This window comes from Tupaia chinensis, unplaced genomic scaffold, assembly GCF_000334495.1.
Source record: "Tupaia chinensis unplaced genomic scaffold, TupChi_1.0 Scaffold144899_1, whole genome shotgun sequence".
NCBI classification, from domain to species: domain Eukaryota; kingdom Metazoa; phylum Chordata; class Mammalia; order Scandentia; family Tupaiidae; genus Tupaia; species Tupaia belangeri.
The window spans coordinates 1571092-1589923 of record NW_006204759.1 but is presented as its reverse complement, the minus strand read 5'-3'; the positions used below and the strand labels follow the sequence as shown (position 1 = coordinate 1589923).

Here is an 18832-nt window from a genome sequence, read left to right as displayed (position 1 = left end):
GGGAGAGGCTGGGCTGTAGTGAGGCTCATTTGATGTCCACCTGTAGGATGGGCCTTACATCACGGCAGAGGAGGCAGTGGCCGTGTACACCACCACTGTGCATTGGTTGGAAAGCCGCAGGTTCTCGCCCATTCCATTCCCCCCACTGTCCTACAAGCATGACACCAAGTTGCTCATCTTGGCCTTGGAGCGGCTCAAGGAAGCTTACAGGTGAGGAGTAGGTTATATTTCCTGCTAGGAGGGTGTCACAGAGGGACTGGCAGCATGTCAGAGTCCAAAGAGAGAAGGGATAGCTTCTGTCCCTCTGGGTTTGGCTTCCTGTTGGTTTTCCCATTCACCTTTTTTATTGCCTTGTCAGTGTGAAGTCTCGGTTGAACCAGTCTCAGAGGGAGGAGCTGGGTCTGATCGAGCAAGCCTATGACAACCCCCACGAGGCATTGTCTCGCATCAAGCGTCACCTCCTCACACAAAGAGCCTTTAAAGAAGTGAGTGAGATGCCCCCCAAGTTTTCCTTTTGGCTTGCTGTTTATTCTCGGCACCCGAGGTGGTAGGTTGCCTCAGGTGGATTGGTGTGAACCTGCTTCCTTGTTACACAGGTGGGCATTGAGTTCATGGATCTCTATAGCCACCTGGTGCCCGTGTACGACGTCGAGCCCCTGGAGAAGATAACCGATGCCTACCTGGACCAGTACCTGTGGTATGAAGCTGACAAGCGCCGCCTCTTCCCGCCCTGGATCAAGCCTGCTGACACAGAGCCCCCTCCACTGCTTGTTTACAAGTGGTGCCAAGGTAAACCTTGGGGACGCCCCTCCGGAAGCACGGGGTGAATTGAGTCCTACTCAAAATTCCAGGCAGTGTGGTGGTTTACTCTTGATGCCTGGTAACAAGTGTTGGTGAGCAAAGTTGACACATGTGACAACCTAGGTGAATGAATGACATGGTAGGGGGATTGGGTTGTGGAATGTGACAATAGTGGCTGTGGGTTACTCCGGGAAGGGAGTTCTAACCTGGTGACCTGTCTTGCCTGTTCCTCAGGCATCAATAACCTGCAGGACGTGTGGGAGACGAGTGAAGGTGAGTGCAATGTCATGCTGGAATCACGCTTTGAGAAGATGTATGAAAAAATCGACTTGACCCTGCTTAACAGGCTGCTGCGACTCATTGTGGACCACAACATCGCTGACTACATGACAGCCAAGAACAACGTCGTCATCAACTATAAGGTCTGCATGGTGGCTGGAGAGCAGGAGTGTGTGTGTGTGTGTGTGTGTATGTGGTTGTCTGGCTCACTGAGTTTCGCCGGGGGAGAACAAGAGAGGGCAGACCCTTAAGAAGCCTAGGAGATGGCCGTTACTAAGAGCTGTGTGCCTTTCTTTGTAGGACATGAACCATACGAACTCGTACGGCATCATCAGAGGCCTGCAGTTTGCCTCGTTCATTGTGCAGTACTATGGCCTGGTGATGGATTTGCTCGTGCTGGGATTGCACCGGGCCAGTGAGATGGCTGGGCCCCCACAGATGCCAAATGACTTCCTCAGTTTCCAGGACATAGCCACTGAGGCCGCCCACCCCATTCGTCTCTTCTGCAGATACATTGATCGCATCCACATTTTCTTCAGGTGAGGCCTTGCCTGATTCTTATCCCTGCAGGACCTTGGGAGTCCCACACCCTCCTCTGTGAGCTGCTATACACTTAGTCGACTTGCTGCTAATTTGGAATGAAATTTGGGGTTGGGGAGGGGAAGAGTGGGGGGTCTCCATCTGTGGAGCTGGAGGCCTATAGGCCTTAAGAATCTATTTGGTAAGCCTCAGCAATGTGCCTTTCCCTGTGCAGGTTCACCGCAGATGAGGCTCGGGACTTGATCCAGCGTTACCTGACAGAACATCCTGACCCCAACAACGAGAACATCGTTGGCTATAATAACAAGAAGTGCTGGCCCCGAGACGCACGCATGCGCCTCATGAAACATGATGTTAACTTGTGAGTCTGAGCTGGGGCTGGGGGCACTGGAAGGACATTAGTCTGCGGGACTCAGAGAGCCATTAGAGGGTGTTTGTGTGGGTGTGCCTTGGGTGGGAGGTGTGCGGACCTGTGATGATATCAGCCTGGCCTACAAGGGAAACTCCTTTCAGTAGACCGTAGTAACCTGTGTTCTCTGTGGGCAGGGGCCGTGCGGTGTTCTGGGACATCAAGAACCGTCTGCCACGATCAGTGACTACAGTTCAGTGGGAGAACAGCTTCGTGTCTGTGTACAGTAAGGACAACCCCAACCTGCTCTTCAACATGTGTGGCTTTGAGTGCCGTATCCTGCCCAAATGCCGCACCAGCTACGAGGAGTTCACTCACAAGGACGGAGTCTGGAACCTACAGAACGAGGTACAGCTGGGTGGGGGGGCTACGTATAGTGTCAGGTCCCCCGCCCCAGGTCAGTGGGGGTAAGGAACATAGACAGGCCATTCCACTGTCAGTCGGTCGGGCCTTGTTGGGTGGGTAGGTCTTAGCGATGCTCAGAGTTGGGCCTTGCTCCAGTGACATTTCCAGAGACAAATTCACCTTGGCCTTTTGTTTAGGTCACCAAGGAGCGGACAGCTCAGTGTTTCCTGCGTGTAGATGATGAGTCAATGCAGCGCTTCCATAACCGCGTGCGTCAGATTCTGATGGCCTCTGGCTCCACCACCTTCACCAAGGTACGTGAGGCGCAAGGCCCCAGCTTCCCCCGAGCCTTTGCTCGGCTTACAGGCCTTTCAGCTCTTGCCCTGGTTTGCTCTCCTTTCTTCCCAACTCTGCTTGGTGTACCAGTCTCTGTGCTTTCTGGGAGGGCAGTTTTAAATATCAGACCAATTCACAGTTATTCTCTGAGAACTCCCTGTAGGAATTCTGCAACCTACTTCTGTGGAATTGTGATGATTCTAAATTAAGGCAAGAGTCGAAGTTAGAGTCCTTAATTTGAACCAAAAAAGACCCATCATTTTTGCATTTTCCCAGGGGCTTGTTATCCAAGTCTTACAGCTTATCTTTGAACTAGTAGCATGGAGTATCTATTAAAAGCAGTTTTCACTAGTATCTCAGTGTTTTTCTTTCAGTTCCTTCCCAGCTGAAGGCAGGCGGAATTGAAAATAATCTGGGGACTTGTTAACTATGTATTTTAAGTTTTTGCAAGGTTTAAAAGGTTACTTGACCCTGGTTTCTTAGAGAATAACTCTCCGCTGTATGATTTTTCCTTTCATCTGGCTTTCGTACAGCTGTAAACAAGTAGCATGTGTAGCATATGTTTAAGGAAAAGGTGTCTTTAGGTTAGTATCTTTCCCACTGCGAGGGTCACACAACAGGAATGGTGTAACTCGTGTTAGCATTTACTGATAGCTGTTGTGTTCCAGCCGTTGTTCATGCACTGGATGTAAGATGGAGTGCCTGCCCTCTGAGCTCACTGTCTAGTTGGAGAGAGACAGAGAACCATAATAGCTTGTGGCCTTTATAGTGCTCTTGTTTTATTGGGGAACCTATGAGAACTCTAGTTAATGGCTACGCTAGCCCAGTCTGGGAGAGGAAGAGGAAAGTCTTCCTGAAAGAAGCAACATATGATGAGGCAGGTGAGGAACGGCCCTCCTTCAGCCTGCGACGTAAGATGTAACCAACCAGCCTGCTATATTTGAGGCTATAGAATGTGCAAGGTTGGACCAGCCGACGTCCTGGTGGTTAAGGCAGATGGATCTGACATGGCCAACTGTGCAGTTCAAGGTCCAGGACCTTGAAAAATGCACTCTTTGCATGTGTGTCCAAAATCCTGAGAGGAGAATCGGAGAAAAGGGTTTGCAGCATGATCATCCCTATTGGGGGTTGCTTTCTCTCTCTTGCCTTTTTTTTTTTTTTTTTTTTTTTGTGGGGAGGAGTTTGGCTACAGGGTGTGTACGTTTGCCAGAAAAACAGAGAGAGACAGAAAGCAAGAAGTCACCCCCCTCAAGGGGCATGGCCACACTGCAGTCCCTTTTCCTCCATTCTCCTCTCAGGATCTTGAGCACGCATGTGCACTTGCCTGGCGTGAGTTTAAGTTGCTGAATCTGGGGCTCAAAAGGGTGGTCAGCCATGTGGGAGTCCAGCGACATAACCGTCACGTCATCTGCTGGTCCCAGTAGCATTTTAGTATTAGTCATTTCATCCTTTCCAGGATATATATACGGGTACAAGTTTGGAGACTTGGGAAAGTTGGTGGAAAGTGAATTTAAAGTACAAGTTTATTTTTGTTCCTCAAATTCATAATGCACATTGTCCATGAAATGGTTTTGAAGACCCTTTGTGCATCTTGTATGTGCACATATGCGTGTATACACATGCATGTATATATGCACATATTTACCCTGTCCCCCAGTGGTGTCTATTAAATCTGACATAAAAACATGAATTTGTAACTCCAGGATAGAGAAACAAACTAAGAAAGTAAGAGCAGTCAGGGATAACTTAGAAGTTCCTATAGGAGGGGCCAGCAAGTGGTATGGAGATTTAGGCAGCTGGATCCCACATGGCAGACTATGTGGTTCGAGTCCCAGCTGGGTACATGTGTGTGCGTGCCCACAGTCCTGAGAGAACGGAGGAGAAGGGATTGCAGTGTGGCCATCACCTCAGGAGGTGCTTTCTTACTCTCTCTCTCTTTGTCCCTCTCTGGAGAGTTTGCATACCCTATAGCAAACTAAAAAGATAATGAGAAATTCCTGTATAATGTCTAACAGCAATCTGAAGCTTGGAGAAGAGATTTGATTTGAAGGTGCCTGTCAGTATAAAGAGTGAAAGCTTGGGACCAGCAGATTGTGAAACAATTACATTGCCAGACTCCCACGTGGCCAACTTGGTTTGAGTCCCAGACCTGGTGGGTTGATACTCCTACCGGGTACATGTGCGTGTGTGCATAAGACCCCAGGAGGAAAATGGAAGAGAAGGGATTGCAGTGTAGCCATCCTCCTAGGGTGTGATTTCTCATTTTACCTCTCACTGTCTCTGTCTCTCCCTGGCAAGTACACATGCCCTGAGGCAAAAAACTTCTTAAAATAAACAAAAACAAATAAAAAAGATAGCTCAAGACTGAGCGAAATCACCCAGAAGAGGGTAGAGGGAGAAAAGCAGAGGACAAATTGGAGTCACGGGAAACCCCAAGAGGCAGTGTGAGCAGAGCCAGCAGAGTGCGCCTGGTCCTGGGAGCCAAGGCTGTCAGGAACACGTGTCGAGACTTGGGGTAGGTGCTTAACAGTGTCAGTTGCCCAAGAGCTTTTCAGTTAGATAAGGCCTGAAAAGTATCCATTGGATTTGGCAGTTAGGACGTCATCGGTGACCTTAGCAAGAGCGGTTTCAGAAATAGTGGGGATGGAAACCAGATGGCAGTGGGCGAGGCTTTATGGGAAGTGAGCGAGTGGAGACAGCAAGGGCAGCCTATTTGCCAGAGTTGGAGTAAGAGGAGGAAGGACATTAGATGCCACCTAGAGGGAGCTGTAAGTCAAGGCAGATTTTTTTCTTTTTAAGAATTATTTATATATTTAGTTTTATAATTTGACCAGTTTTTTTAAAGAGAAAGGGAAAGCAAGAAAGCAAGCTGCCAGGTCTGGGACTTGAATGCGGTTGGCCACGTGGGAATCTAGTGCCTTTAACCACCAACTCCCAGCCCCAAGGCAGGTGTTTTTGAGAGTGGGAGTGACCTGAGTATGTTTCAGGAGCCAGTAGGGATTCGTAGTGCATCAGAGTGGTATGATAACTGATGGAGCAGAGATGCAGAGGAGGCCGCTAGGGATAAAAGGGCAAGCAGGAAAAACCCTGAAGAAAGAGCTCTGAATAAAAGCAAATATGCAAGTTATTGGGAAGTTATGAGATCTCACATTTTTCACCTTAGGCTGGAGAGAGACGCATGGAGTGTGTATAATGGGCTTGAGGGTAGTGGTGGGGGTGTGATAAAGATTGTTGAAATAGATTGGCGTTGACTGGGGGCTCAGGTGGGATCTGAGGCTGAAGACAATTGTACGGGAGTTCATTCTTCCCAGAGCAGTCAGCTCTACTTAGAGATGGGATGGAGAAAGCAGGTAGGTTGTCATGGTGACTTAGAAGTGGCGTTTTGTCAGAAGGCTGTTGTGGAGTGATAGGGGGTTGGCGCAAGGGAATCAAGGATGATGGGAGAAGGAGGAGGTCAGGAGAGGCCAGCGACCTTGGAAAAGGGTAGGGATCAAAGGACTTGTGAGAAGACGCACCTGTGGAGGAGTCGCCAGGAGGACAGGAAGGCAGCTGGCTCTGGCACAGCTTCTGGAGTCAGACTGTTCACATCACAGCTCTGTCAGGTTACTGATTGGGACCGTGGGCAATCGCCCCCGGGGCCACAGCCCCCCATCTGTAAATGGGGATACCGAGACTACCTCACCTTTTGTGAGACTTACAAGAAATTCCTATAACGAGCCATTTCACTTGATAAGTTGCATAATAAGTGTGTGTTCTCATTAATTAGAAGGATCAGAGATCGTGATCAGATAGAGGACGATTTAATTTGTTTATTGAGGGACTAGCAGATGGTGTAATGGCTACATCGCTGGACTCCCACATAGTTAACTACAGTTCAAGTCCTGGGCCCAGAGGCTTAAAACTCACATCAAGTACATGTGCATGTGTGCTCAAAATCCCAGGAGAATAATGGAGAAGGGATTATGGCACAGCCATCCCTCCCCCGGGGGAGGGGGTGATTTCTCGCTTTCTGTCTCTGGTAAGTGTATGCACCCCATAGCAAAAAATCTGTTTAAAAAAGAAAAAACTTCAGGACCAGCAGTTGGTGTAATGGCTGTGTCACTGGACTCTCATGTAGTCAACCGTAGTTTGAGTCCCGGACCTGGCAGCTTGAACTCAGGCCAAGTACGTGTGCATGCGTGCCCATGATCCTGAGAGGAGAATGGAGGAGAAGGGATTGCAGTATGGTCATCCCCCCCAGGGGATGATTTCTCGCTTTCTGTCTCTCTGTCTTTCTGGAGAGCCCATGCACCCTATAGCAAAAACCTCTCAAAAAAAGAAAACTTTTGTTTATTGAAATGGCATAAGGTAAAACGTTTCTTTTATTTAATTTTAGTTGTTCGTTCACTTATTTTAATTTGACCAGAGAGAACAGAGAGAGAGAGAGAGAAAGTGAGAAAGCAAACCACCAGGTCCAGGCCTTGAACCATGGTCGGCCATGTGAGCATGCATGTCTAGCACCTTAACCACCATACCACCTGCTAGCCCCCAGTAAAGCATTTCTTTAATAAAATAGCTTCATCTCTCAGGGCTGGTGATAGAAGGAGAATCTCCAGTAGAGCCAGAGATGACGGGACTTTATGGCCCTCATTATTATCCTCTTTCTTCCGGACACTTCATGTCATTGGGGCTGCCACTACTCTCCCCTAGGTGTGTCCAATACAACTAGCCCAAGTTTAGAGATGGGACTCTTCTCTTCAGTTCCAGTAGTAGCTATAAAATATGACTGGAACATTTAAACAAGACATTGACTAAGGCCAGGAACACCAGAAGGCTAATAGAGATGCACCTAGTTAGGTAATCTGGTTTATAAGGTATAGCCTGTCTAGCTTACCTCATGAGGGACCTTAAGGCTGCTTCCTGCTTAGTTCCCTGCCTGCCTTCCAACAGCAGAGTCTTTGTCCTCTTACCACGCTTAGAATACATCTAAGTGTGTCTAGACTTTTTAAATCCAAGCTGAGAAGGAAAAGACCTTAGGAAAATATTTTTGCACAGCAGTGAATGTATTTATCTGCCCTTTCTAGTTTCCTTTTATTTTTTTTTAAATTTAATTTAACTCAATTTTTTTCAAGAGTTTTTTGCCATAGAATGCATGTGCTCAACAGAGAGAGAGAGAGAGAGAGAAGGAAAGTGGGAAATCACCCCCCTAGGGGGTTGGCCACACCACAGTCCCTACACTATCCTTGTTCTGGGATCTTGGGCAAGAACGCACATCTCACCCAGCATGATGTTCAAGTCACCAGGTCTGGAGCTAGAACCGCAATCGACCATGTGGGAGTCCTGTGACATAACTAATACGTCATCTGCTGGCCCCCTTTGACTTTTATTTTATCTCCTTTTTTAAAAAGAAATTTCTAGGGACCAGCAGTTAGCGTAATGGCTATGTCGCTGGACTCCCACGTAATTGACCGCGGTTTGTGTCCCGGACCCGGTGGCTTAAACTCATGCTGGGCGCGTGTGCGTGCGTGCCCAAGATCCTGAGAGGAGAATGGAGGAGAAGGGATTGCGGCGTGGCCATCCACCCTGGGGGATGATTTCTCGCTTTCTGTCTCTCTGTCTGTCTCTGTCTGGCGAGTGCATGCGCCCTATAGCAAAAAACCTCTTAAAAAAAAAATCTATTGGGTGCTTTTGCTCATGGAGAGAGAGAGAGAGAGAGAGTGAGAAAGCAACTCCTCCATGGAGGATGACCATTCTGCAATCCCTTTGCCATTCTTCTCTCGGGATTTTGGGCACATACATGCGCACACACATACACGTGCCTGGTGTTTTGGTTTAGGATTTGAACCACTTAGTAGGCCCTGTGGGATCCAGCTGCCCTACCGACCATGCTGCCAGCTGGACCTACCCTTATTTTTAAATGGAAAGAAATGTATTACATAATGTACCATAGTCTACTAAAACACAACAGAAATTCTTAACTTTTGTACGGCTTATTTTTTTCATTTATAGTAAAAAGAAAGTATATATCAAAGAAATTAGGGAACACCCAGAATTCCATTCTTCTAACATCAATTTTTATTTTTCCATAATCACTTCCAAGTTACTCATATTTCTGCACAACTCTATTATATCTGCCAATTAGAAGCTTTGTGATGAGCAAGTTATGTAATTTTTTTAAAATTAAGACTCAAAGGCATTATTTGGATAAAGTTCTTACTGTGGTGCCTAGTACGGATCTCAGTAAATATTATTTTCTTTTATTTTCTGTCTCTCCTAATCTGCTCACTTTTCTCATGGATAGGACTTGATAAATTCGTCGTTAAAAATGGTTTTTGCAGGATCAGCAGTTAGCACAATGGCTATGTTGCTGGACTCCCCATGCAGTTGACCATGGTTTGAGTCCCGGACCTGGTGTCTTAAACTCACGCTGGGTGTGTCTGCATGTGTGCCCAAGATCCTGAGAGGAGAATGGAGGAGAAGGGATTGCGGCGTGGCCATCCCTCCTGGAGGGTGATTTCTCACTTTCTGTCTCTCTCTGTCTCTCTCTCTCTCTCTGTCTGGCAAGTGTACGCGCCCTATAGCAAAAACCTCTCCAAAAAAAAAAGAATGGTTTTGGGGGGCCCTGCAGGTAGTGTGGTGTTTGAGGCACTGGACTCCCACATGGCTGACCATGTTTCGAGTCCTGGACCTGGCTGCTTGCTTTCTTGCTATTCCTTCCTCTCTCTCTCTCTGATCAGTTTAAAATAGTAATAACTAAATAATTTTTTTTGGAGAGGTTTTTGCTATAGGGCACGTGTGCTTGCCAGAAAGAGACAGAGAGACAGAAAGCAAGAAATCACCCCCCCTTCCCCAAGGAGGGAAGACCATGCCACAGTTCCTTCTCCATTCTCCTCCGGGGATCTTGGGCACGCATGCACATGCCCAGCATGAGTTTAAGCCACTGGGTCCAAGACTCGAATCATGGTGGACTACATGGGAGTCCAGCAATGTGCCCATTATACCATCTGCTGGTCCCCTAAATAATTTTGATTGTTCGTTTGTGTTTTGGAGAGGTTTTTGCTATAGGGCATGTGCGCTCACCTGAAAGAGAGACAGACAGAGAGACAGAAAGCAAGAAATCACACCCCAGAGGGGATGGCCACACCGCAGTCCCTTCTCCTCTATTCTCCTTGGGATCTTGGGCATGCACATGCACACACGCCTGGCATAAGTTTAAGCCACTGGGTCCAGGACTCTAACCGTGGTCCAACTACTTGGGAGTCCAGCGACATAGCCATTATACCAACTGCTGGTCCCTGGATTGCTGTCTTAATGACATTTTCAAAGAACCAGCTTTTCATTTCACTATTTTTTTTTTTTTTAAGAATTACTTTTTTTATTTTGATTTAACCAGAGAGGGACAGAGCGAGAGAACCAGAGAGGGACAGAGCGAGAGAGAGAGAGAGAGAGAGAGAGAAAAAGTGAGAAAGCAAGTCACTAGGTCTGGGGCTTAAACCATGGTTGGTCATGTGGGAGCCCAGTGCTCTCAACCACCACCACCATGCGTCCTGCCGGCCCCTCATTTCACTGATTTTTACAGTTCTCTTTTTCGTTTTATTTATTTCTCTTTTAAGTTGTTTTCTTTTATTCATTATTATTGTTTATTATCTTTTTTTTCTTTTATTCATGATAGCACTTGCACATGTTATAGGGGGAGAAGGAGAACTGAGCCCCTCTTGGTCTGGTTCTGCTGTGAGCTGATCCCCTTCCTTCAGAATTCCTCTGTACCCTCTAGCCCATTGGATCATGGGAACTTGTGCGTGGGCTTGATATGGTTCAGGCCGTTCTTTCCAGGGATTTGAACCTGCAGTGGGCCATCTGGGATCAAACTTTTCAGGAGCAGCACATTATTGCTATGTCACCTAGCTGGCCCAGTTTCTGCTCTTATTATATCCTTTTTTGCTTACTTTGGATTTTAGTCTTCTAGTTTGTTAAGTTAAAAAATTAAATAATCAGGTTTGGACCTTTTCCCTTTTCTTTCTTCATTTCTTTTGTTAATTGCCAGAGGGCTGTGCACTTGCAAGAGAGACAGAGGGAGAAAGTATCCCTTAATACGGCATGATTGTGTGAAAATCCCTTTTCCTTCATTTCTTTTTTTGTTTTTGTTTTCAGAGGTTTTTGCTATAGGGTGCGTGTGCTCGTCAAACAGAGAGAGAGAGACAGAGAGACAGAGAGACAGAAAGCGAGACATCACCCCTCAGGGGGGATGACCACACTGCAACCCCTTCTCCTCCATTCCACTCTCGGGATTTTGGGCACACACGCACACGCACCCGATGTGAGTTTTAAGCCATTGGGTCCGGGATGCGAACCACGGTCGACTACGTGGGAGTCCAGCGACATAGCCACTACACTAACTGCTGGTCCCAATCCCTTTTCCTTCATTTCTCCATCTCGTCAGGATGGAGAAGCACTCATGCTCACATGCCTGGCATGTTTCTCAAGCCACTCACGGCCAGGACTCACACTGGAGTTGGCTATCTGCAATCTGGCTCCCTTAACCACCAGGCCACAGGTCTGGCCCTGGGTGTTTTTTCTAAAGTATTTGCTGCAAATTATCCTCTAATCACTACTCTAGTTGTATTCCTCAAATTTAATATGTCACTGGGCTAACTCCATGGCCAGTCCAGCTGCATTTTCATTTATTTGGTTAAAAATATTTTCTAATTTCCTTTATGAATTCTTATTTCACTCATAGTTTGTTTAGACATTATGCTGATTAATTTTCAAATATTTCGGGGCTTCTGTGTTAGTTGCTAGTTGAATTGTGTTATGGTCAGGGAGCATCTTCCGTATGATCCTAGTTGATTTTTTTTTTTTTAACAAAATGTATCAAGACTTGGCATATGTACTCTATCTTGGTGACTGTCTTGTCTTTCCATGGAAAGAATCTGTATTCTGCTATTGAGTAAAGTATTTTATAAGTGTCATTTAGGCCTAGTCAGTTGATCGATTGCATTGTTCAGGTCTCTCTATCCTTAATTGATATTTTTGGTCTGCCAGTTACTGAGAGAGGAGTATTGGAAATCTCCAACTACATCGTGGATTTATTTACTCTTTCAGGACCATCATTGTGTGCTTCGGTTATTTTGAAATTTTGGTAATAGGTACATCATTTATTTACAGTTATTATGTCTTCTAAATGAATCGACTCCTTTGCCGTGGTCAGATACCCGTCTTCATTCCTGGTATTGGTTCACATTCCAAAGTCTCCTTGGTCATGTATCAGTAGTGCCTCTCTAGCTTTACTGTGTGTGTGTGTGTGTGTGTTTTGAAGAATTATTTCATTGAAATGATGATTCAGTTTATCCATTCGCTGATTGTGCTGTGCTGATCTCCTTCTAATCTCAGTTCCTGTTCTAGGAACTTGGGCCACGCAGCCTCCAAATGCCCGAGTCTGCAGTGTTCTGCTGTGGGCTGTTTGTGTGTTGGTAGGCTGCCGGCAGGAATGGTGGGTATCAGCAGGGATGGGGCCACTTGGTACCATCCCACCAAGATGAGTGGTGGGAAAAAAATAAAAGTTATTTCATTAACTTCATTTATTTATTTATTTATTTACTTTTTAAGTTTGACCAGAGAAGGATAGAGTGAGAGAGAGGGAAGTGAGAAAGCAAGCCGCCATGTCTGGGATTGACCTACAGTCGACCACATGGGGAGTCCAGCATCCTTAACCACCATGCTACCTGCCGGCCCCTTATTGTGTGATAACATGGATGGATTTTTTTTAATTAATTTATTCAACTTTATCCATTTATTTATTTATTTTAATTTGACCAGAGAGGAACAGAGAGAGAGAAAGTGAGAAAGCAAACTGCCAGGTCCAAGACTCAAACTGCAGGTCCGGCATGGGGGCATCCTTAACCACCACTGCACCTGCTTGTCCCAATATGAATGGATTTTATTTTTATTTATTTATTTATTTATTTGGAGAGGTTTATGCTATAGGGTGCGTGCACTTGCCAGAAAGAGAGACAGACAGAAAGCAAGAAATCACCCCCTGGGGGAATGGTCACCCCCCAATTCCTTCTTCTTCATTCTCCTCTTAGGATCTTGAGCATGCATGCATACACATACCCCTGGTGTGAGTTTAAGCCACCTGATCCGGGACTTGAACTGCGGTCAGCTACATGGAAGTCCAGTGACATAGCCATTACACTAACTGCTGGTCCCTGGACATTTTTTTTTCTTTTTAGAGTTATTTACTTAATTTTTCTTTATTATTATTTTTTAGTTTACTTTTCTTTTAAAGGTTTTCACTGTAGAGTATGTGGGCTCATCAGAGAGAGAGAGAGATAGTGAGAATGAAAGTAAGAAATCATCCCCATGGGAGATGGCCTTGCTGCAGTTCCTTCTCTTTTATTCTCCTGGGAATTTTCTTTTTTTTTTTTTTTGAGAGGTTTTTGCTATAGGACATGTATGCTCCCCAGTCAGACAGACAGAGACAGAGAGACAGAACGCAAGAAATCACCCCCCCCCTCGCCCCAGGGAGGATGGCCACACCGCAATCCCTTCTCCTCCATTCTCCTTTCAGGATCTTGGGCACGCACGCACATGCGCCCGGCGTGAGTTTAAGCCGCCAGGCCTGGGACTCGAACCACAGTCGACTACATGGGAGTCCAGCAACATAGCCATTGCACTAACAGCTTATCCCTCCTCCTGGGATCTTGAGCATGCATACACACCTACACACACCTGGTATATTATTTATTTATTTTAATTTGAACAGAGAGAGACAGAGAGAGAGAGAAAGTGAGAAAACAAGCCACCAGGTCTGGGACTTGAACCATGATCGGCCATCTGGAAGTCCAGCAACCTTAACCACCATACAAACTGTTGGCCTCAACCTGGCATAATTTTCAGGCCACTGTGTCTGGGACTTGAACTGCGATTAACCATGTGGAAGTCCAGTGATGTAACCATGACGCTATTTTCTGACTCTTATTACTATTGTTTCTTTTTTCTATTTTTTTGAGAGAGAAATTTTTGCTATAGGGCACATGCACTTGGCCAGAGAGACAGAAAGTGAGAAATCACCTCCCAGAAGGGATGGCCATGCCACAACCCTTCTCTTCCATTCTCCTCTTGGAATTTTGGGCATGCACGCACACACGCCTGGCATGAGTTTCAAGCTGCCAGGTCTGGGATTCATATTGCACTCAACCAGTGTTTTAAACAATAATACTCAATTATTACTTCTTAATTTACTATAGAGTGCATGTGTTCACGAGAGAGTGAGTGAGTGAGAAATCAACCACTAAAGAGAAAGTGAGAAAGCAAGCTGGATAGGTCCAGAATTTGAACCGCAATTGGCCACCTAGGAATCCAGCACCCTAACTACCTGCTGGCTCCAGTTTTCCTAGGTTTTTGCCACAGGGCACATGTGCTTTGCCAGAGAGAAACAGAATGACAGAAAGAGAGGGAAAGTGAGAAATCACTTCCCGGGGGGATGGTCAGGCTGCAATCCCTTCTCCATTTTCCTCTAGGGATCTTGGGCATGCATGCACATGTGCCCAGCGTGATCTTCCAGCCACTGGGTCTGGGACTCGAACCATGGTTGGCTCTGTGGAAGTTCAGTGATGTAACCACTATGCCATCTACTAGCCCCCAGATCTTAACATTTTAAAAAAGGAGTTTAACAGTCCTTACCTTAAAAATGGTCTAAATGTTCCAGTTAAGATTTTTTTTGTGGATTATTTTTCAAAAGCACTGTTTTTATTTATACAGAATCCTAACCACTTCAGTAGTAGGAGTGGAAGACATTTCTTTTACAATCCAGGGGCCTCCATATATTGGTTTTTGTTACCAAACACAGAGACAAGTGGAATCATGGATTTGGTAAACTAATGACAATGTTTAGTCTCTCTACTAGAGAAACAAACAACATCAGTCTCTGCTTCTGTAAGAATCCTGAATTTAGGATTTAGGATTTTCCCACTGTTAACTATTCCAATTTCTCTCTCTCTTTTTGTGTTTTTTTTTTTTTTTTTTTTAAGAGGTTTTTGCCGTACGGCGCGTGCGCTCGCCAGAAAGAAAGAGACAGAGAGACAGAAAGCGAGAAATCACCCCCCAGGGGGGATGGCCACACTGCAATCCCTTCTCCTCCATTCTCCTCTCAGGATCTTGGGCACGCGTGCACACACACCTGGCATGAGTTTAAGCCGCCAGGTCTGAGTCTTGAACCGCGATCGACTACGTGGGAGTCCAGCGACATAGCCATTACACTAACTGCTGGTCCCTCCAATTTCTCTTTCTGAAGGTTTGAAATCAATTGTTAGAACAGTAGGCAGGCATGTAATTACAGTTTCCACTGTCTTTTCAAATGTCTAGTCAAATTTCTTCTTCACTTTTTTTTTCCCAAGGAAGCTAGTTGACTCAATTTGTTTAACTCCTGCTGCAGTGGATTTAAACCCATGGTAGTGACCTGCAGGATCACACTTGTACACCTGACAGCCTTGTTCTTCATCTATACCAATTAATATCAAATAGCAACTGAGAGGCCTCATTTCAGCACTCTCTGTGTAGACCTGAGAAACATCGGCTATTCTTTTACACAGCATGTCCACGGGAATCTCATAACCATACTTATATTTCCAATTAGCTGCCTCTTAGTGTGCCCTCTGTACCTGGGATTGGCTGTCAGCTGTCCTTTATTCTTGTCATCACACAGCTTATGTTTTCAGTTTTCTTATGTGAATGAGTGAGTGTGCTGGAATCAAGTAAATTGTCAGGAACTTTTTTCTGTGTGACAAATTACTGTGCAGTCTTTCCCTTTGACAGTTACTGATGTAAGGCCACCCTGGTTAATAGCCTTGAAAGCATATTCTACTTGGTAGAACTGGCCCTCGGGTGAAAAATGGTGATGTGGCGGTCAAAACCAGCGCTGGAACCACGGGACATGTTGATGTGAATCCACTGCTTCAAGTCCTGTAGCTCCCTCACCAAGTGTATAAGCCCTCCCCCCCATTAAGATTTAATAGAACTGGGGACCAGCAGGTGGTGTGGTAGTTAAAGGCACTAGACTCCTACGTGGCCAACCACGGTTCAAGTCCCGGATTTGACTGCTTGCTTTCTTTCTCTCTCACTCTGTCTCTCTCTGGTCAAATTGAAAAATAATGATAATAAATTAATTAAATAATTATTTTAAAAAGATTTGCTGTAACTGTGGGGACCGGCAGATGGCATAATGGTTCTGTTGCTGGACTCCCACATAATGAACCATGGTTCAAGTCCTGGACCCGATGGCTTAAATCTCAGGCTGGGTGTGTGTGTGTGTGTGTGTATGCCCAAAATCCCAAAAGGAGAAGGGATTACGGTGTGGCCATCTCCCTGGTGGGTGATTTCTTGCTTTCTGTCTTTCTAGTGAGTGCATACACCCTATAGTAAAAACCTCTTAAAAAATGATTAATATGACTATTAATATAGTTGGGTTTAAATATACCATCCTGTTCCGTTTTATTTTCAGGTGTTGTCATAGGGCATGTGCACTTGCTGGAGAGAGACAGTGAGAGAGAAAGTGAGAAATTAATTCTCTGAGGGGTATGGCCACACTGCAATCCCTTCTGTATTCTCCTGGAATTTTGTGTGTACATGAGCATATGCCTGGTGTGATTTTCAGACCACTAGGTCTGAACTGGAACCATGGTTTTAATTATTAATTTTATTTATCATCATTATTATTTTTAATTTGCTACAGATCACATGTGCTCACCAGAGAAAGAAAGAGAGAAGGAAAGTGAGGAAGTAAGCTGCCAGGTCTGGGACTTGACCTGTCATCAGCCATGTGGAAGTCCAGCACCTTAACCACCATACCACCTGCTGGCCCCTGGATCGAGGTTTTGAGGTTTTCGCTATAGGGCACGTGTGCTCACCAGACAGACAGAGACATAGAGACAGAAAGCGAGAAATCACCCCTGCCAGGGGTAATGGTCACGCTGCAATCCCTTCTCCTCCATTCTCCTCTCGGGATCTTGGGCACGCATGCACACGCGCCTGGCGTGAGTTTTAAGCCACTGGGTCCGGGACGCGAACCGCAGTTGACTACATGGGAGTCCAGCGACATAGCCATTATGCTAACTGCTGGTTCCCATGGATCGAGTTTTTTATTATTTTAATTTATCTTCATCCTTCTCTTATTGGCTACTTTTTTTGAGAGAGAGAGATTTTTGCCCTAGGGCGTGTCTACTTGCTAGAGAGAGAGACACAGTAAGAGAGAAAATGAGAAATCACCCCTCCTAGAGGGGATAGCCATGCCACAATCCCTTCTCCTCCTTTCTTCTCCCAGGGTCTTGGACATGCACATACATGCACCTGGCCTGATTTTTAAGACACTAGGCCTGGTACTCTAACCGCAGTTGGCCATGTGAGAGTCCAGCAATGTAACTGCTATGCCATCTGTTGATTCTTTTTTCTTTTTTTGCCATAGAGTAAATGAGCTCACCAGAGACCGACAATGAAAAGGAAAGTGAAAAATCACTTCCTGGGAACCAGCAGTTAGCGTAATGGCTATGTCGCTGGACTCCCACGTAGTCGACCGCGGTTTGTGTCCCGGACCCGGTGGCTTAAAACTCACGCCGGGTGCGTGTGCATGCGTGCCCAAGATCCCGAGAGGAGAATGGAGGAGAAGGGATTGCGGCGTGACCATCCCCCCTGGGGGGGGATTTCTCGCTTTCTGTCTCTATGTCTCTCTCTGTCTGTCTGGCGAGCGCACGCGCCCTACAGTGAAAATCTCTCCAAAAAAAAAAAAAAGAAAAAAAAAAGAAGAAAAAAAAATCACTTCCTCGGGGAGATGGCCTCGCCACAATCCCATCTCCATTTTCCTGGGATTTTGGGCACACATGCTCATGTATCTGGTGTGATTTTCAAACTGCTAAGTCCAGGATTCAAACCATGGTTGGCCATGTGGGAGTCTAGCACCTTAACACTATTCCCCCTGCTGGCAACTGGTTTTTGTTTGTTTGTTTACTCTAGGGTTTACAGTTTACACTCTAATTTATTTACCACAGTCTGTTGCATCCTCTAGTCACCTACTAATGTGTCACCGCACATGTAGTACAAGAGCCATATAGCATACATTTCTGCTCCTCCCACTCTTTGGAGTATTTTTGTCATGCTTTAAGCATGTGTTATAAATGGTACTATTCTTTCTTACTATTTTTGCCTGAAACCGCCTTGTTCTTTTTATGGAAATTGTGAAATGAGAAAAAAATGTTTTTTACATTTTACCCACATGGAAACTGTTTCTGGTGTTCTCCATTGCTTCATGTAGAGGCACATTTCCATCTGGAATTGTTTTTCTTCTGCCTAAAGAATTTCCTTTTACTTTGCTTATAGTAAGGGTCTTCAGCAGTGAATATGATCTGCTTTTATTTGTGTGACAGTCTTTATTTTGCTTCCATCTCTATTAATAACAAGCTGATTGTTTTCTTCTGCAGTTCTAAATTTACTCATTATTTCATGAGCATGCAAGAGAGGGAGAGACAGCTCCCCCATCAGGGTCCCAATGCTGCAGTCTATCCACAGCCTTCAGGCAGCCCTGGATCATGAGCACACATGTGCCCTCTAGACTGAAGGCTCAACCTGGAACTTTGCCATGTGGGATTGCTTCACATTGTTGTTTTTTTGTTTTGTTTTTAGTTTGCTTTAGGGCACATATGCTCCCAGGGAGAAACAGAGAAAAGGGAAAGTAAGAAATCACTCCCTAGAGGGCTTGGCCATGTAGCAGTCCCTTTTCCTCCAGTCTCTTCTCGGGATTTTGGGCACGCATGCACGCAGACAGGGCCAGAGTGATCTTCAAGCCTTGGGGACCGTACAGTCAGCCATGTGGGATATAGCTGTCTTAACTTCCACATGATCTGCCGGCCTGCATTGTTGTGTTGTGTTTTTCACCACTGTGCCATTGTCTGGCCCCTTTTCTGTATTTTCTAGTGTTATTAATCCACCACACATACTGTGTGATGTATGTGGTCGCTAGAGACAAAGAGAAGGTAAGTGAGAAGTCAACCCTAGAGGCAGATAGCCACACCACAGTCCCTTTTCCTCCATTCTCCTCTTGGGATTTTGGGCATATACACACATTGCCTGGTGGATTTTTTTTTTTTTTTTCCC

The 18832-nt window shown here is 45.7% G+C and overlaps 1 protein-coding gene, 1 non-coding gene and 1 pseudogene across 5 annotated transcripts in view; 2 read left to right on the top strand and 1 right to left on the bottom strand.

Annotated features, from left to right (window-relative positions):
- PRPF8 (pre-mRNA processing factor 8) overlaps window positions 1-18832 on the top strand; it is a 49397-nt gene that overhangs the window by 12735 nt on the left and 17830 nt on the right. For all 4 annotated transcript variants that reach the window (XM_006167550.2, XM_027767913.1, XM_006167549.2 and 1 more), the window contains 8 exons: window positions 47-210; window positions 359-485; window positions 597-789; window positions 1036-1223; window positions 1381-1619; window positions 1835-1981; window positions 2167-2377; window positions 2572-2688. In XM_006167550.2, coding sequence (XP_006167612.1) covers window positions 47-210; window positions 359-485; window positions 597-789; window positions 1036-1223; window positions 1381-1619; window positions 1835-1981; window positions 2167-2377; window positions 2572-2688 — 1386 coding nt within the window. The remainder of the gene's footprint in view (window positions 1-46; window positions 211-358; window positions 486-596; window positions 790-1035; window positions 1224-1380; window positions 1620-1834; window positions 1982-2166; window positions 2378-2571; window positions 2689-18832) is intronic.
- Window positions 2735-15712, bottom strand: LOC102484056 (proteasome subunit alpha type-6 pseudogene; annotated as a pseudogene).
- On the top strand, window positions 12016-12247 carry LOC114005910 (small nucleolar RNA SNORD17). Its single transcript, XR_003547703.1, has one exon. It is a non-coding gene; the product is annotated as a small nucleolar RNA SNORD17 (small nucleolar RNA).